At 45.5% G+C, this 22,768-nt stretch overlaps 1 protein-coding gene across 1 annotated transcript in view; it reads left to right on the plus strand.

Annotated features, from left to right (window-relative positions):
• Positions 1–22,768, plus strand: part of LOC139577234 (SWI/SNF-related matrix-associated actin-dependent regulator of chromatin subfamily A containing DEAD/H box 1A-like) — a 27,675-nt gene continuing 4,907 nt past the window's right edge. Inside the window, exons 1-15 of the mRNA XM_071404202.1 lie at positions 1–490; positions 905–1,043; positions 1,184–1,331; positions 1,448–1,511; positions 1,759–1,850; positions 4,097–4,195; positions 5,087–5,165; positions 5,321–5,820; positions 9,777–9,973; positions 10,528–10,618; positions 13,192–13,291; positions 13,506–13,565; positions 13,850–13,925; positions 21,282–21,417; positions 21,716–21,847. Coding sequence (XP_071260303.1) covers positions 379–490; positions 905–1,043; positions 1,184–1,331; positions 1,448–1,511; positions 1,759–1,850; positions 4,097–4,195; positions 5,087–5,165; positions 5,321–5,820; positions 9,777–9,973; positions 10,528–10,618; positions 13,192–13,291; positions 13,506–13,565; positions 13,850–13,925; positions 21,282–21,417; positions 21,716–21,847 — 2,025 coding nt within the window. The 5' untranslated portion in view covers positions 1–378. The remainder of the gene's footprint in view (positions 491–904; positions 1,044–1,183; positions 1,332–1,447; positions 1,512–1,758; positions 1,851–4,096; positions 4,196–5,086; positions 5,166–5,320; positions 5,821–9,776; positions 9,974–10,527; positions 10,619–13,191; positions 13,292–13,505; positions 13,566–13,849; positions 13,926–21,281; positions 21,418–21,715; positions 21,848–22,768) is intronic.

Genomic DNA, 22,768 nt, shown 5'->3' on the forward strand with positions numbered 1-22,768 from the left:
AATCGAAAGCGTCGTTATTGTCTTTCGAGGCAGAATGAGTTCGCGGGAAAATAAATGGATTTTTCTCATAGTATAAGGTTTTTATAGTTAGTGTTAACGTTTAGCTAGCCGTATATCTAAAATAATGAACGTATGTTGGATTGTATAATTGATGAGTTATCGTTGGATAGTTTGAGTACTGACAACTTGCAACTATTGAGAGTCCCGCTTTCAAAGGTGGAACGTTTCGTGGCTAGCTTGCTAGCTACTACAGCGTTATTGGCACCAATTCATTGGTTAATCGTAGCCAGAATAAGGAATCTTTTGTGCCGAGACAAAGAGCTCACCTCTATTGCTTGCTAGCTAGCTGTGTAACGTTTTAATACTTGTCGTTTGAAAATGAGTTTATTTAATTTGGACCGGTTTCGTTTTGACAATAATAAAGCAACGTCTAACCAGGATAAATACAGCGGTTCCGTAAGTCCAGAGTCAGAAAAGGAGAATAAACCAGGTATGATTTGCTTGCTAACTAGCTAAGCTAACAGTAGTCAGCCATTATGTAGCTAGCTAGACCGCTAGCTGCCACATCGCTTATAACCAGCGGCAAGAGCAGGACCTACACTATACATATTTGGCTTAGCTAGCTAACCCTAATCATAATATATGATGACTTTGTACTGTTGACATTTAGTTATACCTTAGTCGTTAGCTAACGTTAGCTAGCTTTATCAGTTACTTTCTCTGGGCGACAGCTAACATTTAACGTTAGCTAGCTAAATAGAAAGCTAGTTGGTTGGTCAACCAAATTGTGTTTTGGGTGGTGAACTGATTGCTAGTAACAATCGCATAACTATAGTATGTGCCCTCGCTTTAATTACATCTGATTGCTAAACTGTCTTTGCCCATATTTCTATGGCCCATACAGCACGAGTAACAACACCGATGGCCAACCTAGGAAAACCTGCGCGAGGAGTAGTGTTTGAAGATGTCATCAGTGTCATCAGTGACTCTGATGACGATTTGGCAAGTGATTCGATGAGGGATAAATTAACGAAAGTGGTGAAGTAAGTAGAGCCGCGTTGAGATGAAATATCTAGGCCTAGCCTATATTTCCCCCATGACTTGCGTCAAGGTAACGTTATAACTAATTCCATTAAGTGTTGCTTAACATGCCAGTCTAATCTTGTAGTTCTTTCTCTTTCAGGGAACCAGTGAAGAAACCAGTGAAGCTAGAGGTAAGAGAGATGACTGAGCCATATGATAAGGAAGACCAAGTTGACAAGGAGCTGGAAGAGAGACTGGAAAAACTGCAGGAAATCTTCCCTAACAGAAACAGGAAGGAGTTGCTGGAGGTAATTTCATATCAATCACTTTTCTGTCACAAACTATTGTATAGTCTCTTAAAGACAGCTGCTGCTCAGTGTCTGGATTCACATCGCTTATATATTGAACTTTGCTTTGTTTTCAGGTGATTGAAAGCACAAGCACTTTAGATGGTGCCGTAGCCTCATGCCTGATGTTTGGTGACAAAGGTATCTGTTTGATTTACTACTACCATAGACAGCAGGTTGCGGCCTGTCCCCTACTATACCACCAAACATGGCCTGCTTGACCAGTGTTTTCCAGTGTTTTTTATGTTTATGACATCTCTTCTTCCGCTCATGACAACATAGCCTGGACCTCATTGTAATGATGGCTATAGGGCTTTGTCTGCCATTGCTAAAACATGAAAAATATAGGCATGCTTCTCCTCACACATTGACTCAATCGGTTGTCCAGACTCAACGCGGAAGAGGAAACCGGACGGATCCAGCAGTTGTCGAGACAAAGCTGTGGTCCAGCAGCTCAGCAAGAGGAAGAGAACGTCTCTGGTAAGACGGGGGTGGAGTAGACCGTCTCTGGTGAGGCCGCTGGGGGTGGGATAGACAGTCTCTGGTGAGGCCGCTGGGGGTGGGATAGACCGTCTCTGGTGAGGCCGCTGGGGGTGGGATAGACAGTCTCTGGTGAGGCCGCTGGGGGTGGGATAGACCGTCTCTGGTGAGGCCGCTGGGGGTGGGATAGACAGTCTCTGGTGAGGCCGCTGGGGGTGGGATAGACCGTCTCTGGTGAGGCCGCTGGGGGTGGGATAGACAGTCTCTGGTGAGGCCGCTGGGGGTGGGATAGACCGTCTCTGGTGAGGCCGCTGGGGGTGGGATAGACAGTCTCTGGTGAGGCCGCTGGGGGTGGGATAGACCGTCTCTGGTAAGACGGGGCGGGGTAGAACGTCTCTGGTAAGACGGGGTGGGGTAGACGTCTCTGGTGAGGTCACCGGGGGTGTGGTAGATCGGCTCTGGTGGGGGGGCTTTAGACGTCTGGGGGGGGGGTTTAAACTGTCTCGGGGGGGGGGTTTAAACCGTCTCTGTTGGGGGGGGATTTAGACCGTCTCTGTTGGGGGGGGCTTTAGACTGTCTCTGTTGGGGGGGGGGGGGCTTTAGACCGTCTCTGTTGGGGGGGCTTTAGACCGTCTCTGTTGGGGGGGCTTTAGACCGTCTCTGTTGGGGGGGCTTTAGACTGTCTCTGTTGGGGGGGCTTTAGACTGTCTCTGTTGGGGGGGGCTTTAGACTGTCTCTGTTGGGGGGGGCTTTAGACTGTCTCTGTTGGTGGGGGGGCTTTAGACCGTCTCTGTTGGGGGGGCTTTAGACCGTCTCTGTTGGGGGGTGCTTTAGACTGTCTCTGTTGGGGGGGGGGCTTTAGACTGTCTCTGTTGGGGGGGGGGCTTTAGACTGTCTCTGTTGGGGGGGGGGCTTTAGACCGTCTCTGTTGGGGGGGGGCTTTAGACTCTCTGTTGGGGGGGGGGGCTTTAGACTGTCTCTGTTGGGGGGGGGGGCTTTAGACCGTCTCTGTTGGGGGGGCTTTAGACTGTCTCTGTTGGGGGGGCTTTAGACTGTCTCTGTTGGGGGGGGCTTTAGACTGTCTCTGTTGGGGGGGGGCTTTAGACTGTCTCTGTTGGGGGGGGGGCTTTAGACTGTCTCTGTTGGGGGGGGGGCTTTAGACTGTCTCTGTTGGGGGGGGGGGGCTTTAGACTGTCTCTGTTGGGGGGGGGGGCTTTAGACTGTCTCTGTTGGGGGGGGGCTTTAGACTGTTCCTGTTGGGGGGGGGGCTTTAGACTGTTCCTGTTGGGGGGGGGGGCTTTAGACTGTCTCTGTTGGGGGGGGGGGCTTTAGACTGTCTCTGTTGGGGGGGGGCTTTAGACTGTCTCTGTTGGGGGGGCTTTAGACTGTCTCTGTTGGGGGGGGGGGGCTTTAGACTGTCTCTGTTGGGGGGGGGGGGGCTTTAGACTGTCTCTGTTGGGGGGGGGGGCTTTAGACTGTTCCTGTTGGGGGGGGGGGGCTTTAGACTGTCCCTGTTGGGGGGGGGGGGCTTTAGACTGTCCCTGTTGGGGGGGGGGGGGCTTTAGACTGTCCCTGTTGGGGGGGGGGGCTTTAGACTGTCCCTGTTGGGGGGGGGGGGCTTTAGACTGTCCCTGTTGGGAGGGGGGGCTTTAGACTGTCCCTGTTGGGAGGGGGGGCTTTAGACTGTCCCTGTTGGGGGGGGGGGGGCTTTAGACTGTCTCTGGTGTTGGGGGGGGGGCTTTAGACTGTCTCTGGTGTTGGGGGGGGTGGCTTTAGACTGTCTCTGGTGTTGGGGGGGGGGGCTTTAGACTGTCTCTGGTGTTGGGGGGGGGGGCTTTAGACTGTCTCTGGTGAGGGGGGGGGGCTTTAGACTGTCTCTGGTGAGGGGGGGGGCTTTAGACTGTCTCTGGTGAGGGGGGGGGGGGCTTTAGACTGTCTTTGGTGAGTGGGGGGGTGGGGAGACTCTGGTGGGGGGGGGGTGCTTTAGACGTCTATGGTTGTGGGTAGACCGTCTCTGGTGAGGCCGGTGGGGGGGGGGGGGGGGGCGTAGAACGTCTCTGGTAAGGTTTGGGGGGTAGAAGGTCTCTGGTGAGGCGGGGGGGTAGACCTTAACACCATGCATGCATTGTGCCGTTGCTGCTTCTCAGCAGTACTAACCTTCACTGTGGGTGTATTCACTATTTACTTTTTTTTTCAAAATGTTTTGCTACGGTGTACACTAATGAACACGCTGTCTGATTCACCAGGCTGAAGACTCTGAAGAGGAGGGCGCAGAGCCCAGCTGGGAAAGACAGGAGGCCATGGTTAGGAAACTGCAGAGGAAGTTCTTTGACCAGGATAAGGAAGTGAGTGAGAGTGTCAGCCACACAGAAATCCTGTCTACAAAGTAGGTAGCAAGCCCATAGTAAGTTAGAGCTAACTGGCTAGCTAGTACTGTTAGCTAGTCATATAGCCACAAAGAATTGTAGCTATCCATGAAGAATTGACATCTACCTTGGGTAACATTGGCTTTAGATAATTTTTTACCTGTTATTCTATCTGGTTAGGTACATTATTAAGATGCACATGTAGCTAGCTGTGTTAGCATGAAGTAAAATGTTTGCTTTGTGTATATCTTGTTTGGTCTATATTGCTGCCATTGTCCTGGCTGGAAGAAGGGTCAGTGAATGGGGAGGTGCAGAGTGAGGTATTACAGTAGGGGGAGTGCCAGTGTTTTATGCGTTCTCCACACTTGTCCTCACAGGAACGTACTCAATAGAAGGTCATCTAAGAATGTACTTGGAGCACGAGTGTTGATCACGGTAGTATTCATATAGAGAAACGCTCCAATGTGTCTGATGTATTTGATACCATTCCACTTATTCTGCTCCAGCCATTACTATTAGCTCGTCCTCTCCAATTAAGGTGCCACCAACCTGTGATGTAATTCTATAGTCAGCTGTTGCCACATCAACCACACACACCTCGAGAGTCATGATCATAACACACCAGGTGGTGTGAGAATCTTTCTTAGGCTCACTGTAAACTTCCAGGAATAGGCCATTTTTAAAGTGTTGGTCTGACGGTGGCCTCTGTCGTCATCATCCTCCTCCCTCGCTTGCGGAAACAATAGAGAAGCAATAAAGAACAAAAGAGGAAAGAGTCGTTTTTCCATTTAAGTAAATCGGGTGATTTTTAGAAAAGGTGACTGGAGTGTGACAATTGATCTCTTCTACCCTGTCTGTCACATCCTACAGGAACTCAGGGCTGTGCTCCAGGAACATGAGTGGAACGTGGCCGACGCCTTGGAGGCGCTTCGCATGTTCTCTGACCCAGGTGATCATGTGACTGTCCTCATCCAGTTGAAACATCACTGATAGTGTTGCTAGTCATGTGACTGTTTCACCTATTCTTACCATCTAGTGTGTTTATTACTACTGTACTCGTTATATTTATCAACGTGCCCTTTTTACTGATTTCTTCTACTGAAGAGGAATACTCCAGCTCCCCTGAAGTCAAGCAAAAGGAACCCAAAGCCAAGAGCGACACCAAGAGTGACGCCAAGCCGAGCAGAGAGTCCAAGGACGGCATGGAGGAAGCCAAGCCAAGCAAAGCTTCCTCTCTAAAATGGATGTTCAAGAAATTTGCCCCTGAATCTAAACCTACCTCCTCCTCTTCAAATTCGCCGAGCCTGAAGATGTCCAACGGGACCAGCATGGCTAAAATGGAGGCAGTGGAGAGGAAGAGGAAGGCTCACACCTCTGACGAGAGGGCCAGCAGCTCGGAGGACGAGGAGACGGCCAGCAGCGAGTTTGAGGACGAGGACCTGGACTCGGGGGCGGAAGACATGGGCACATCCAAGCTCCAAGGCCAGATCCTGCTCTTCTTCCAAGAGGCCTCGCTGGACGAGCTGTCCCTCATCGCCGGCTGTTCGGTGAAGAAGGCCAAGAAGATCGTGGAGCTGCGGCCTTTTGCTTTATGGAGCAACCTGGTAAGAGATTGCACACCACCTCTCCTATCTGCTCTTGTGTCACTGAGCCTCAATGCTCCCTCCAACTAAGGCCCTGCAGTTCTGTCCTCAGTGGCATTTTCTTCCATTTGTGTGTCTTGTTCTTTTTGCCTTGTACACTGATTTTGGTTATAGGTGAAGGTGTGTTCTACTCAGTCTACGACTCGTGGCCTGGCCTCCTTAGCCATGTTAGGTTTCTACTCTCTCTCTCTCTGAGCCAATGGCCTACTATGACAAACCATGTGACTAGTTGTGGAATGATGGAAACCCCAGCTCATTGGCTGCTGCCAATGTCACTCATGCTAGCAGCAGAGAAATATAGGCTAGCGGTGTTTTCCACTAGCATCAGCTATACACACACTTTCACCTGGGTACTTTTTCCACTTAAATATAAACGGCTACTTTTTTACAATTTACTAGTCAGAAAAACAGTCAGCCAAGCCCTCTCCCCCTAGAATGAACAATAGGCATCTTCTAGCGATTTATTCATAGGACAGGCGCCTGTTAGTCACAAAGTGAGCGACGACAGGGAAACACTGCTGTAAACTAAAGATCTTGTTTGTATTTTCGATATGGGGGGGGGGGGGGGTGTTCCAAATCTCTATCACAAGTCAGTTCAGAACAAAGTCTTATTTACAATGATGGCCAAACCTGGATGACGCTGGGCCAATTGTGCGCCACTCTATGGGACTCCCAATCATGGCTTGATGTGATACAGCCTGGATTTGAACCAGGGACTGTAATGTGACACCTCTTGCACTGAAATGCAGTGCCTGAGACAACTGCGCCACTCGGGAGCCCATATTGTCTAGACTTGAAATCTAAAGATTAGCTGGCTACTCACTAGCACGTGGGGGTGGGGTGCTTGCTTTAGAGATTGTTTGAGTCCTGTATTCATTTTCTATAATGCCTGCCACGAGGTTGGTTATTCGTTTTCATTGAATATTAAAACATACAATCTACCTGCAGTGAAGCTGCTCAACATTTACATTCCGTTCAGTCACCTAGCAGACACTCCCATCCAGAGAGACCCACAGGAGCAACCAGGGTCAAGCTCCCCGCCCAAGGGCACGTCGACAGATCAGGACCGGGACCCGGACCAGCGACCTGTTGGAGAGCATGTGGAACTATTTATGTGTGTGTGTGTAGCTGTGCGGCGTCAGCCTCAGGCCAACAGGCATACAGGCATTCGCTGTAATAATGTTGTCCCTCAGTGTCATTCAAACTTTTTGGGGGGTTTATTTAGACTTTTTTTCCCTTTCTTTTTCCTTTGACCGTCATTCTATCCCCCGCCCAGCATCTCCACTCCCACTTGTCTCCAGTTCCACATCCCAACCCTCAGCTTCCCTCAGCCCATCCCACCTATCGCTGCTGGCCATCCTCTTCGGATTTCTACGTGCCATATATCTTTCTACTATGCTGTGATGTTTAACATACAATTTGAATATATCGAATAGAATCCACAGATTGCAAGTTGAAGATAAATACTTCTACTAAGAGTATTAGAATATTAGTAATTGACTAACCAGGTCTCTCCAGATATCCCAACAATTCTATTTCTAGGGTCAACTTTGGATTCATGTTATGCTTTCTCAGCCATTCCTGAACCTGATACCAGAAACAGGCTACCTGAGTGCAATACCAGAACAAATGGTCATGATTCTGTATCCTCACAACTAAATCTGCAGAGATACAATGATTGTATGCCCCAAATAGTCAACATTTTGTTTGTGGCAAGAATTCTGTACAATTTTAGCTGAAAAGCACGAAGTCTTGTGTCGTTTTACATATCAATTCATACACCCTTTGCAATGAAATCGATACATAAAAACAATCTGTATGGCACAGTTGTCAACATCCTGGTCCTCAAATGAAACTGAACGTTGGTCATTATCAGTGGATGTGCATTGTGTACGGTTTTGGTTACATTGTAACAAAAATGGCCTTTTAGTACCTAATGAATATCATTACATGGACAGAAGGGGAACCTGTCAGTACTTCAAACCGTGAGATGCTCTATGAATAAAGGCCCTGACGTCTGTGATGGTATCCGGCGTGGGCGTGACAGACTAGGCAGGATGTAGATAAACAGAGTAGCATTAGCTTGTGAGTGGAGTCAGTATAAATGTGTGTGAGTGATCAGATGGAGTGAGTATGTAGGGCCCTGTGTGTGTGTAGAGATGGTGCAAATGTTAAAATAAAAGGTCAGTGAACATACAAGGTGAACTCGGTCTGTGCAGCCATTTTGTTAGCTAGTTATCAGTCATATTGCTTGGGGATAAAAGCTGTTCAAGAGCCTGTTGGTGTCAGACTTGATGCACCGGCACCTCTTGCTGTGTGGCAGCAGAGAAAATAGTCTATGGCTTGGGTGGTTGGGGTCTTTAACGCCTGATCTAGAGGTCCTGGATGGCAGGGAGCTCGGCCCCAGTAATGTACTGGGCATGTCCACACAACCCTTTGTAGTGCCGTGCGATCGAGAGCGGTGCTATTGCCATACCAAGCGGTGACGCAGCCAGTCAATATGCTCTCAATGGTACACCTGTAGATCCAGAGTCCTAAGCTTGGTGAGGGGATAATGGTGTTGAACTCTGAGCTGTAGTCAATGAACAGCATTCTCAGTTGTTCCTCTTATTTAGGTGGATAGGGGCAGTGTGGAGAGCAATTGAGATTGTGTAATCTATGGATCTGTTGGGGCGGTATGCAAATTGGAATGGGTCTGGGATGGTGGAATTAATGTGTGCCATAACCAGATTATCAAAGCACTTCATGATTACAGATGTGAGTGCTACAGGGCGGTAGTCATTGAGTCATGAAGCCTTAGAGTTCTTGGGAACAGAAATGATGGTGGTCAGTTTAAAACATGTGGGGAATACAGACTGGGACAAGGAGAGGTTGAAAATTACAGTGAATATATCTGCGAGCTTTTCTGCGCATGCTCTGAGAATGTGCATGGATTACCGTCGGGGCCCGCCTCAGAGAGCGAGCTCACCCAATCCTCTGGGTCGGTGACAGCTCTCATACCCGCCTTGATGTTTTTGTTTTCAATGCGTGCATCAAATGCATTGAGTTTGTCTGGTAGAGAGGCATCGTTGGGCAGATCACGGCTGGGTCTTCCTTTGTAATCTATAATAGACTGTAGCCCCCGCTACATGCGGAGGGCGTTGGAGCATATGTAGTATGATTCCACCTTATTCCTATATTGTCCCTTTTCTCGTTTGATGACTGTGGAGGTCATAGTGGTTGTTCTTGTACTTATTCCTGTCCTCAGCCGTAGCCTCAGGGTTGTGTGTGGTAGCCCTGTGTGTGGTAGCCCTGTGTGTGGTAGCCCTGTGTGTGGTAGCTCTGTTCTTTAGTTTAGCGCCAAACTCTGTTAATCCAGGGCTTTTGATTGGGGAAGATGCGAACCCTCACCATGGGCACAACGCCGCCGATGCATTTTCTAATGAAGCCGGTGGTGGTTTGCTCGTCGACGTTATCTGCGGAGCCTCAAAACATTCCAATCAGCGCTAGCAAAGAAGTCCAGAAGCATACCCTCTGATTCTGGTGACCATTTCTCAACGGAGCGAATCACGGGTACTTCCTGTTTCGGCTTCCGCTTCTAAACAGGAAGGGTCATTGGACATGCAAGGTTGTCACTCCCACACAGCTCTAAGCAGGATCATTGGATATGCAGGTGTGAATTGAAGAGCCACAAGGCACTTTAAACCTGAACCGGCTCCACCACCAGCTGAAAGATGTTATCTGAATGTGGTGTGAATTCAGCTGGCCCACTGTATGGTAGTCCTCAACGACCATGACATAGCCTCATCTTTAATTCACGGCTTGGGCTTCGTTGTGCAACCATACAATTGCATAACTGATATCACGTCAAATGAAAAAGATGAGGCATTATGACCGGTTGGTGACACACTTTTTTAAATGCGTGTGTCCATTTTTAGAAGGAGCTGTTCCACAAGGAGAAAGGCCTGTCTTTGACGCTGCTGCTGGGCTGTAGGGTGGTGCTGAAGGAGCGAGCCGTGGTCCGGGGCCTCATGTCCAAGTGCCAGAACATCTCGGGCAAGATGTTGAAGGGAGTCAACCAGGTCATCGACAAGAGCGTGGGCTCCGTGACCCAGCCCTCCATCCTCAACAGAAAGTAAGTGAAATGTCCAGAGGTGCCGTTCGGCAGGACACAACGTTTTGGAACCGTTCAGGTAGAAATATGTTATATTAGAACAAATATGCCTCTCTGCAAGGAGTAATGGCATTTCTATCTGAAACGTTCAACGTTTGCCTACTAAACATAGATTACATCTAATCTGCTGTAGTCATTTTATATTCCGATTGGGGAAATAAAAGGTATTGAAGGACCGCCCAATAGACCCTTTATTAAGAGAAAAAATCCTCACGGGTAACAAACATAAAAATCCCAAATGCTAAGTGAATGCCATTGTAATTCATTCATCCATTTACCATGGCATAATGGATGTATTCTGAAAAGTTATCTCCACATATGCTATGACTTATTCTCTAGAAATAATAAAGGAATAAACCTTTTTGACCCCATTAAACAAATGATGTATCGCATCATTGATAAATGTTATGCTACACGGCTGTCAGATACTGGATGTCTCGTTTTTTCCTCTAAATATATTGTATTGTGATTGGTTTGTCTCTAAATGTCTTACATCGTGATTGGTTGCCATGCAGGTTACAATTGAAACCCTACCAGTTGATTGGGCTGAAGTGGCTTCTCCTGCTGCACCAACACAAGCTGAGTGGAATCCTGGCTGATGAGATGGTGAGCTGACTACCCAATACAGATGCACGCTGTTTCCCAAATGCCACCCTATTCTCTCTCTAGTGTACTATTGGCCAGGGCCCATAGCGAATAGGGTGCCATTTGAGACTTTGCCACATACTATGGTGTTTAATTATGTGGATTACCCCTCCCTGTATTGTAGAACTGTTACCAACCGAAAACAGACAATGGCAAGTATAAAATGGCTGTGAAGGCCGTCCTGCTGCTTTCCTGTCGACCTAACTTCCACTCGCAGTCCCTTCAGTTTCTCTTAAGTCCCGTCAGTTTGGCTGCTCAGCCTACCTTCGCTATCCCTCTTTCATCATAGCACTGCCATTCCTAACCAATCAGAGCGCCTGAAAATGCTCATCTGGACACTGCACCCGCTCAGCTCCGGTCAGAGCGTTATGATCATCCGAAGGGAGAAGACGCATGTTTTTACTGTCAACACTAACAGGAATGTCTGAATGTTGTGCGTGCATCAAAATGGAAGTTGCAAGAGGGTTTTATGTGGGTTTTCACATGCTGGGTAGTAATAGATAATTACCACTAATTACTAAATGTTACGTTGATACGTTTCAGCCATATGTGTTCTACTGTATGGCTGTTACTATTCATTAATTACTTCATGTTACGTTGATACGTTTCAGCCATATGTGTTCTACTGTATGGCTGTTACTATTCATTAATTACCACATGTTACGTTGATACGTTTCAGCCATATGTGTTCTACTGTATGGCTGTTACTATTCAATAATTACCACTAATTACTTCATGTTACGTTAATACGTTTCAGCCATATGTGTTCTACTGTATGGCTGTTACTATTCATTAATTACCACATGTTATGTTAATACGTTTCAGCCATATGTGTTCTACTGTATGGCTGTTACTATTCATTAATTACCACATGTTATGTTAATACGTTTCAGCCATATGTGTTCTACTGTATGGCTGTTACTATTCATTAATTACCACATGTTACGTTGATACGTTTCAGCCATATGTGTTCTACTGTATGGCTGTTACTATTCATTAATTACCACATGTTACGTTGATACGTTTCAGCCATATGTGTTCTACTGTATGGCTGTTACTATTCTTTAATGTTAGAGTTGCCAATACTACTTGATGGATTGTTTATCCTATGTAGTAATATTCCGTACTGCCAGAAGTGTTATTGCATTGGTTGCACAAGTACTTGTGCAGAAGTGGTTTAATTGTCGTATTGATAAACACAGTGTTTTGTCTGCTCACGCTTCCACAGCGTTTTCCATAGCGGCCTTTTATTAAGGGGTTTTATTGTGCTGCCATGAGCGAGCTTCTAGCGTCATCCCAGACAGTTCTTGGAGATCGCTCATGTCCAGAGTCATTTACGACTCAGCAGGGCACATCTGATCTCAAGGTCTCAACCTGGAAACATTCTCACCAGGCTGGAGCGAGATGGTGCCATAAATCTTGACCCTTTTTCAATCCAAGTAATTAGTTTCTCTCTCTCGCTCCAAGAGGTGAATGTATATGTCTATATTGATGCTGTGTTTATAACCCATTATAGACAGGTTATACGGGTAATGACATTTGCCCCTTAATGTACATATATTGCATAGTTATAACCCTTAACTAATATTGTTTACATGTGTTCGTATCTTTGTCTTCTACAACCACAACAATAAGATTCCAAGTCATTTGGATTACCAGAATCATATAAACATCCTCAAATGGAAACGTGTAATGGTGACTGTCAAGAGTACAGTGATGTTCTAACCGGACAGTACTATAGTGGGCAGAACCAAACCAATCAGTTATAAGTATACAGCGGGTGAGGGCATTCACAGCTGACCGCTCAGACGGATGAGGGCATACCAGCCAATCGTTTTTACGTGGCCCTTCTAGACGGATTTAGCGACCAACGTTTTTTACAAAGGCTCTAGATAAGTGAGTGTTTGACTAATGGTGTGGGTGGAGCAACGGCAGGTGAATACACACAGAGAACTAAAGGAATGGGTGGGACATATCTGTTATTTTAACATTTTAAAAGGAAAGGCTGTGTCTTGTTTGGTTGAAATACTGTTAGGTTGCCAGTGGTGTCTTGTTTGGTTGAAATACTGTTAGGTTGCCAGTGGTGTCTTGTTTGGTTGAAATACTGTTAGGTTGCCAGTGGTGTCTTGTTTGGTTGAAATACTGTTAGGTTGCCAGTGGTGTCTTGTTTGGTTGAAATACTGTTAGGTTGCCAGTGGTGTCTTGTTTGGTTGAAATACTGTTAGGTTGCCAGTGGTGTCTTGTTTGGTTGAAATACTGTTAGGTTGCCAGTGGTGTCTTGTTTGGTTGAAATACTGTTAGGTTGCCAGTGGTGTCTTGTTTGGTTGAAATACTGTTAGGTTGCCAGGAGGTGATTCCAAGTCCTGACAAGAGACCTGGGGCTCCGTGATGCTGTTTTTAAATCATACTTGTTTTGAAGAGCAGATATTGATCTCTATTTTCTCTCTTGCTTGCTCTCTTTCTCGCTCTCTTTCTCTCGCTCTCTTTCTTTTTCTCCATCTCTCTTTTTACTCTCTTGGTCGTCTACTCGACAGGGTTTGGGAAAGACCATCCAGGCCATAGCCTTCCTGGCCAGACTGTACCAGGATGGCATCAAAGGCCCCCACCTCATCACTGTGCCCGCCTCCACCCTGGGTAAGGGCTCTGCTCATGTCAATCCACTCACTTTATAACCAATTAAGTGTGTTTTATAACCACTTATAGAAAACATGACACGAACAAAGGAGTATTGTTTGATAATTTCACTTAAAATTGTCTGGCCTTTTAATAATATCTGTGTGGCATAATGTCAGGTTTTGTCTGAGTCAATTGTATTAAAGTGGTCTGAAATGTGTTCCCTTTGCTCCAGATAACTGGGTTCGGGAGCTAAAGCTGTGGTGCCCCAGACTCAAGGTGCTAGTCTATTACGGTGAGGCGTTTTGATTGGTTGATTTTATTTGTCAAATTATTGTATATATTTTTTTTACATGACTGGCACAATAACATCTGACTTATTTTGGTTGCGGTCCCATCTCCTCCTTTTTATCTGTTCAGGTCCAGGATAAAGCGATCGGTTGTTAGCTTTTGAGTCTAAGCGGATGATGTGTAAACCGTTGACATATTATTACTAGAAAGGGCGTCCCCGTTGTAATCAATGAGGCCATATTGGATGGTAATTATATTTCTATGGTGTAAACACTGATGTGTTTTCAGGCTCTGTGGAGGACCGGCAGTACCTGCGACATGACATCCTTAATAATAAGTTGGACTTCAACGTCATCGTGTCCACGTGAGTCGTTCAACACACATGCTTGTTAGATATTACTGCACTGTCGGAGCTAGAAACACAAGCATTTCGCTACACCCGCATTAACATCTGCTAAACACATGTATGTGACCAATAACATCTGATTTGACACATGCAGACATACAGTTGAAGTTGGAAGTTTCCATACACCTTAGCCAAATACATTTAAACTCAGTTTTTCACTGTTCCTGACATTTAATCCTAGTAAGAATTCCCTGTCTTATGTCAGTTAGGATCACCACTTTATTTTAAGAATGTGAAATGTCAGAATAATAGCAGAGTGATTTATTTCAGCTTTTATTTCTTTCATCACATTCCCAGTGGGTCAGAAGTTTACATACACTAAATTAGTATTTGGTAGCATTGCCTTTAAATGATTTAACTTGGGTCAAACGTTTTGGGTAGCCTTCCACAAGCTTCCCACAATAAGTTGGGTGAATTTTGTCCCATTACTCCTGACAAAGCTGGTGTAACTGAGTCAGGTTTGTAGGCCTCCTTGCTCTCTCACACTTTTTCAGTTCTGCCCAAAAATGTTCTATAGGTTTGAGGTCAGGGCTTTGTGATGGCCACTCCAATACCTTGACTTTGTTGCCCTTAAGCCATTTTGCCACAACTTTGGAAGTATGCTTGGGGTCATTGTCCTTTTGGAAGACCCATTTGCGACCAAGCTTTAACTTCCTGACTGATGTCTTGAGATGTTGCTTCAATATATCCACATAATTTTCCATCCTCATGATGCCATCTATTTTGTGAAGTGCACCAGTCCCTCCTGCAGCAAAGCACCCCCACAACATGATGCTGCCACCCCCGTGCTTCACGTTTGGGATGGTGTTCTTTGGCTTGCAAGCCTCCCCCTTTTCCTCCAAACATGACGATGGTCATTATGGCCAAACAGTTCTATTTTGTTTCATCAGACCGTAGTCTGGCTTTTTTTATGGCGGTTTTGGAGCAGTGGCTTCTTCCTTGCTGAGCGGCCTTTCAGGTTATGTCGATATAGGACTCATTTTACTGTGGATATAGATACTTTTGTACCTGTTTCCTCCAGCATCTTCAAGGTCCTTTGCGGTTGTTCTTAGATTTATTTGCACTTTCCGCACCAAAGTACGTTCATCTTTAGGAGACGGAACGCTTCTCCTTCCTGAGCGGTATAATGGCTGCGTGGTCCCATGGTGTTTATACTTGCGTACTATTGTTTGTACAGATGAACGTGGTACCTTCAGGCGTTTGGAAATTGCTCCCAATAATGAAGCAGACTTGTGGAGGTCTACAATTGTTTTTGAGGTCTTGGCTGATTTCTTTAGATTTTCCCATGATGTCAAGCAAAGAGGCACTGAGTTTGAAGGTAGGCCTTGAAATACATCCACGGGTACACCTACAATTGACTCAAATGATGTCAAATTGCCTATCAGAAGCTAAAAGCCATGACATCATTTTCTGGAATTTTCCAAGCTGTTTAAAGGCAGAGTCAATTTAGTGTATGTAAACTTCTGACCCACTGGAATTGTGATACAGTGAATTATAAGTGAAATAATCTGTCTGTAAACAATTGTTGGAAAAATTACTTGTGTCATGCACAAAGTAGATGTCCCAACCGACTTGCCAAAACTATAGTTTGTTAACAAGAAATTTGTGGAGTGGTTGAAAAACAAGTTTTAATGACTCCAACCTAAGTGTATGTAAACTTCCGACTTCAACTGTACACACCATAGACTTAGATAGACGACTCGTCCTTGTGTCTGTCCGATTATGGCGTCTGTGAATGTACGGATAGTGCCAATGAGGCCATCTCCATTTTGAAGTAGTCCATTTTCTTCTACTACTTTTTATGAGTTGGTAAACAAACTGAAAGGGTGCACACTGCCACCTGGAGTGTGTTGTCTGAACAGGTATGAAGCCACGGTTGGAGATTTACTGCCACCTGCCGTTATGGAATGTTTGCGAACAAGTATAAATCATTGGCTTATCCCTCCTGAGGACCTGGATGGGATTATGTGATCCTTCCTTAACCCATATGAAGTCCCACCCAGTTGACTACTTCAAAATGGTCAAAGTACTTAATGGCGCTGCCCATGCTTTCTTTAAATGGCTTTTGGGAACTAGAGTTGTCTATGACAGCATGGCGTGCATGTGTCTGTCAGATAGGTTTCAGTCTGTCAGTGGAACCACAATAACCCCTAGTGCAGGGTTCCCCAACTGGAGGACTGCGGGCAGAATTTTGCCTGCGGGTGGTTTAATTTGGCCCCCCAAGTTTTCTGAGCAAAACATTTTTAATGTGTTTTATTATTTATTTATTTTCAAACCAACTCAAGATCAACATCTAGGGCCAACTTCACTCTACACCTTTACAGCTGTGCAGGGGTGTACTGACCCTAGATCAGCGTCTAGGGCCAACTTCACTCTACACCTTTACAGCTATGCAGGGGTGCACTGACCCAAGATCAACGTCTAGGGCCAACTTCACTCTACACCTTTACAGCTGTGCAGGGGTGTACTGACCCTAGATCAGCGTCTAGGGCCAACTTCACTCTACACCTTTACAGCTGTGCAGGGGTGTACTGACCCAAGATCAACGTCTAGGGCCAACTTCACTCTACACCTTTACAGCTGTGCAGGGGTGCACTGACCCAAGATCAGCGTCTAGGGCAGGGGTAGGCAAACCTTTTGGCTCAAGGGCCACTTTCAGCTTTTGAAACCAAGTGAAGGGACACGTATTATATGTGTGACAAAACATATGAAGCCTTTTGTTCACGTTGACACACAAGTAGTAGTGTACATATGCTGCTAAGATTGCAGAACAACTATGTCAACTATGTACTATCTCTACCCACAATCAGACTCAGACACAAAAAGTGCAAACTTTAGAAATATGAAAAAAACATGTTTATATGACTGGAAACAGCAGACATCTGATAAAGATCATCTGTTCCTGATGTACAATCTGAGTGACGCAAATAAGAGCAAAAATGTTAAGAATTTGAGTTCATATTGAATGGCCTGTTTATGGAATACTTCTTATTTCACTTCCACCCTAAAAAATAACATTGTAAACCGCATACACACAAAAACATTTGGCTTCATGTTGATATGTAGATGGTCTTTAACTCTGTATATTAACGCAGATTACTGAACAGTTGTCAAATCATCTCAGCCCAAATAAAGTACTGAGCCATTGCAGTAATGTAAAATGAATGGGGACAAGGCCAGTATCCAAGTGCATTGCTGGATAATTCTCACTGCAATAACCATCACCATAATCATTTTTTAAAAGACTGTTGAAAACAGGGAAAGAACCCTGGCCTACCCCACTCTTGGTGATTTCAGTCTTAATGTGAGCAATGGGTCTGTTCAGCTCTCTTGGAAAGGGCGTTGAATTCTGGTGTCATTTCTGAAGTAGAGATCCTCAGAACAGCTGACAAATGGTTTGTTAAATTTGACCTGTGATGGGATTTGTTGTAGTGGCCTTGCCCATGCATTAAATTACTGAGAAAAGTTTGTTCACACACACGACCCGAATAAAACCAGCATCCTCTGGGCGTGCTTTTTCATGTTTGGAAACTGTTTCATTCAGTGAGCCATAAAACGGGTATTTTGTGGTTGTGTTGTACTTCTCCTTCAAAGCACTGTCACACTGGATGTCCATGAGCTCTAGTTGTGTGTCTGGTGGGGGGGGGCGGCATGATACAACCTCCAGTTTAGTCTCAATCTTGCCAAATGTCTACTGTACAGTCGTGGCCAAAAGTTTTGAATGACACACATATTAATTTTCACAAAGTCTGCTGCCTCAGTTTGTATGATGGCAATTTGCATATACTCCAGAATGTTATGAAGAGTCATCAGATGAATTGCAATTAATTGCAAAGTCCCTCTTTGCCTTGCAAATGAACTGAATCGCAAAAAAAACATTTCCACTGTATTTCAGCCCTGCCACAAAAGGACCAGCTGACATCATGTCAGTGATTCTCTCAACACAGGTGTGAGTGTTGATGAGGACAGGGCTGGATATCACTCTGTCATGCTGATTGAGTTCAAATAACAGACTGGAAGCTTCAAAAGGAGGGTGGTGCTTGGAATCATTGTTCTTCCTCTGTCAACCATGGTTACCTGCAAGGAAACTCGTGCCGTCATCTTTCCTTTGCACAAAAAGGGCTTTACAGGCAAGGATATTGCTGCACCTAAATCAACCATTTATCGGATCATCAAGAACTTCAAGGAGAGCGGTTCAATTATTGTGAAGAAGGCTAAAGGGTGCCCAAGAAAGTCCAGCAAGCGCCAGGACCGTCTCCTAAAGTTGATTCAGCAGCGGGATCGGCGCACCACCAGTACAGAGCTTGTTCAGGAATGACAGCAGGCAGGTGCATCTGCACGCACAGTGAGGCGAAGACTTTTGGAAGATGGCCTGGTGTCAAGAATGGTAGCAAAGAAGCCACTTCTCTCCAGGAAAAACATCAGGGACAGACTGATATTCTGCAAAAGGTACAGGGATTGGACTGCTGAGGACTGGGGTAAAGTCATTTTCTCTGTTGAATCCCCTTTCCGATTGTTTGGGGCATCTGGAAAAAAGCTTGTCCGGAGAAGATGAGGTGAGCGCTACCATCAGTCTTGTGTCATGCCAACAGTAAAGCATCCTGAGACCATGTGTGGGGTTGCTTCTCAGCCAAGGGAGTGGGCTCACTCACAATTTTGCCTAAGAACAGTCATGAATAAAGAATGGTACCAACACATCCCCCGAGAGCAACTTCTCCCAACCATCCAGGAACAGTTTGGTGACGAACAATGCCTTTTCCAGCATGATGGAGCACCTTGTCATAAGGCAAACGTGATAACTTAGTGGCTCGGGGAACAAAACATTGATATTTTGGGTCCATGGCCAGGAAACTCCCCAGACCTTAATCCCATTGAGAACTTGTGGTCAATCCTCAAGAGGCGGGTGGACAAACAAAAACCCACAAATTCTGACAAACTCCAAGCATTGATTATGCAAGAATGGGCTGCCATCAGTCAGGATGTGGCCCAGAAGTTAATTGCCAGCATGCCAGGGCGGATTGCAGAGGTCTTGAAAAAGAAGGGTCAACACTGCAAATATTGACTCTTTGCATCAACTTCATGTAATTGTCAATAAAAGCCTTTGACACTTATGAAATGCTTGTAATTATACTTCAGTATTCCATAGTAACATCTGACAAAAATATCTAAAGACACTGAAGCAGCAAACTTTGTGGATATTAATATTTGTGGATATTAATATTTGTCATTCTCAAAGCTTTTGTCCACGACTGTATGTCTGTGCAGCACTGCGATGTGGGCACATTCAGTGCGGCTGGTGTCAGAAAATCGGCGAGAGACCGGCTGCTCATTTGTCTGGAGAACAACATAAGTTTGGTCTTGAATGCGTTCACGTTAGAATACAGTCCATGCACAAAAACACATAAGTTTGGTCTTGAATGCGTTCACGTTAGAATACAGTCCATGCACAAAAACACCGTTCAGATGCCCCAATATGGCCACACCGAAAGCAAAAGTCGCTCAGCCAATCTGTCTTTCAACTCGTTGAAGTCGTCAAGGAACATACCCATCTCCCCTCTCAGTTCCCATACACGGCGAAATAATACTTTTCCTAGGCTTAGCCAGCGCACATTTGAATGGTACAACAAGTCCTGGTGCTCTGCCTTTGTGTCATTGAACAGCTGAATGAACTGACGATGGTTAAGTCCCCTTGACAAGTTTTACAACCACTTTGACATGATTTTCCAGCTTTAACACACTATATTACACAGGGCTTCCTGATGAATAATACAGTGAAGAAATATCAAATCCTCTGAGTTGGTGCTTTCTTCTTTTAGTTTGTCTTGTAATCTTTTTAGTAGGCCAATGTTTTTACCGGTTAGATTTGGTGATCCGTCTGACGTTTGTTCCACAGTAGATTCAGCATTTTTTCCCTGTTAGCATGCTTCATTGAAAAATTTCGATTGAGATTATATTCCTTAAAAACGGCAACGCTTTCTTGGCATAGACATACCGCCTTGTGTCCAATATTAGTAAAGTATTTTGCTGTCCATTCTTCTTTAAACACACGACATTCAGAGTCCACTTCTCATTTTCGCAGAACTAATTTTTCACGTCAAAAGTCGTCAAGCAATGAAGTGGCAATGATGACTTGAGTGCATTCTGAATCAGACTGTAGGCCCAAATACAGAGAGCGCTGCCAGGCTACAGCGCCATCTATTCATTGTTTATCATGGAATGAGTTATTTTAGGGCAAAAATCGTAACTTAAATATAATAATTAATATTTAAATGTCTCACGGGATGGATTGAAGTGTCCGGCGAGCCGTACTTTGCCCCCCTCTTGGTCTAGGGCCAACTTCGCCCTACACCCTTAAAGCTGTGCAGGGGTGTTTTAATGGCCTAGGTGTCTGTCTGAACCAGAAAAGCACTTTGTTATGCATGGATGAATGATATTAAAGAGCTTTACGTGCTGTGGCTGTCCCTTTATAGTGCACATATTTTGACCAGAGCCCTATGAGCTGTGGTGAAAAGTAGTGCACTATAAAGGGAAGAGGGTGCTATTTGGGATGGTTCCAGTGTACGAGTGCGCCATATGGAAAATGAAGGCACCGAGTCCACCCTTGGTACGTCTTCTCCAATCTTGTTAGCTGACATTAAGCCTCCACACACGATGAGTCAATTCGATAAGTACCAGGAATTCACTGGAACTTATAGGCCCTGGCATCTTGACTTTTCTTAGTGTGCGCGTGCGTGCTAGGGGTGTTAATGTTTTGAGAGAATCGCTAACTGAAAGTTGTTTTTTCCCCTGCTTTTTTCCCCACAAAATGTAAATGATAAAATGCCTAACGCAGCAATGCTGTACAGTTAGTAGGAGATATCCATCGTCCAAATGATTTGCCACAGATATGGCATGCTCAGCATGCCATCGTTGTTAACAGTTGGGAAAATGGCAGAGAATGGCAAGCAACCGCTGTGAAGTCCAATATGGCAGTACTTTGAGATGTTAAATGAGATGGTGGTGAAATGCTAACTTTGAGGTGGTACTGAGGGACAGTAATGGTAGTACAGGTTCAATGCCTAGCCATCTGAAAGGAATGCACCGTGACACCCAAACAGTTGCTGGCAGCAGCGCAGGCCCCCAACAACAAACATTACAAGACAGCTTCACACGAAAGCTGACAGTATCTGATGAATGTAAATAGAACGTCATTGCCCCCCCTAGTCGTCATAGGCATGCGCTTGCATGCCTGTAGCCCTTCCACTTTGATGTAGGCCCTACATAGGGAATGAACGTTCAACTATAGATGCTGATGTCTGTCATTCCTCTCTGCAGATACAGCCTGGCCATCGGCAACGACAGCGACCGCAGTCTCTTCCGCAAGCTCAAACTGAAGTACGCCGTGTTTGACGAGGGCCACATGCTGAAGAACATGAAGACCCTCCGTTACCGCCACCTCATGGCCATCAATGTTAGTGTACCCAACACTACCTGGCTCTGTCTGACTCTGTGTACCCAGGCTGAGCACCGGTTGCTCCTAACTCTGTGTTTACCTCTCCCTTCCTGTGTTTACTCTTCCCTCCCTCCCTGTGTTTCTCTCCCCCTGACTACCTGTCTCTGTGTCAACCAGGTACTGGTTGCTCTTCCCGCCCTGCGTCCCTCTGCCTCCCTGACTACCTGTCTCTGTGTGTCCCCAGGCTGAGCACCGGTTGCTCCTCCCGCCCTGCGTCCCTCTGCCTCCCTGACTACCTGTCTCTGTGTGTCCCCAGGCTGAGCACCGGTTGCTCCTGACTGGCACCCCTCTGCAGAACAACCTGCTGGAGTTGATGTCGCTGCTCAACTTCATCATGCCCTCCATGTTCTCCAGCAGCACCACGCAGATAGCCAAGATGTTCTCCATGGTAAGGTCAGGTTTAGGCTTGAAATATTTCGGTCACTTTCCCCAAATTCCCAGGGTTGGAAGATTTGAAGACAGTCGGAACATTCTCGTAATCTGGAGGGAATAAGCAGGAAATCTAGTATCCTCCAACCACGGTTTACAGACAAACTGGGAGTTACCGGAATTTTGCAACACTAGTCAGGCTGGCAGAAGCTTGGATAGAGCGGATGGGGATTGGAGATCATAACTGGGTTTCAAACCAAGCTTGTACCACTCAGACCAGGGCCTGTCTTCACAAAGCGTTTGATTAGGAGTGCTGATCTAGGACCAGTTTTGCCCTTTTTAAATCGTAACAACTAACCCTTGATCAGTGCTCCTACTCGGAGACATTATCATGCCAAGACGAAAACCCGCCAACTTCATCTTTTTACCACCTTAACTTTATCTGAAAGGTACTTTTTATTTCCGCCAACTGAGGTAAATCATGATTGCGGTGTTATGTTTAAACGTCCCACCAACGCCTCAGTATAAAATGTCTCCTTTCATCTTTGGCCCTCGTTAAATCATGAACATTCTTATCTGACATCAAACTCCGTCACAATACATTTTAATGCATTTACTCTCTCCATTAAAATGGAGCTATTTTGGTCCTTGAGCTGTTCATGCTTGTCACAGTAATGCTTTGCCTTTTTAACCATTTAATGTTTTCTTCTCGACTTTTGACAGGTAAATATTTAAAAGGCCCTTATATTTAGCTTGAAAATGATGGGTAATATGCATGCAATTTTTGTAGTGTATCGGTCTTCAGCCAAAATAGCTGGTGGGGACTTTGAAAAGAGAGAGAGCGATGGTGTGATCACATTGGCTGGTGTTGGCTGGTGATGATACATTTACTTCAGTATTACACCTAATATTTATCCAAGGAATAATGCGCAATTATGCA

Source organism: Salvelinus alpinus, chromosome 5 (assembly GCF_045679555.1).
Source record: "Salvelinus alpinus chromosome 5, SLU_Salpinus.1, whole genome shotgun sequence".
In the NCBI taxonomy this organism is placed as follows: Eukaryota; Metazoa; Chordata; class Actinopteri; order Salmoniformes; family Salmonidae; genus Salvelinus; species Salvelinus alpinus.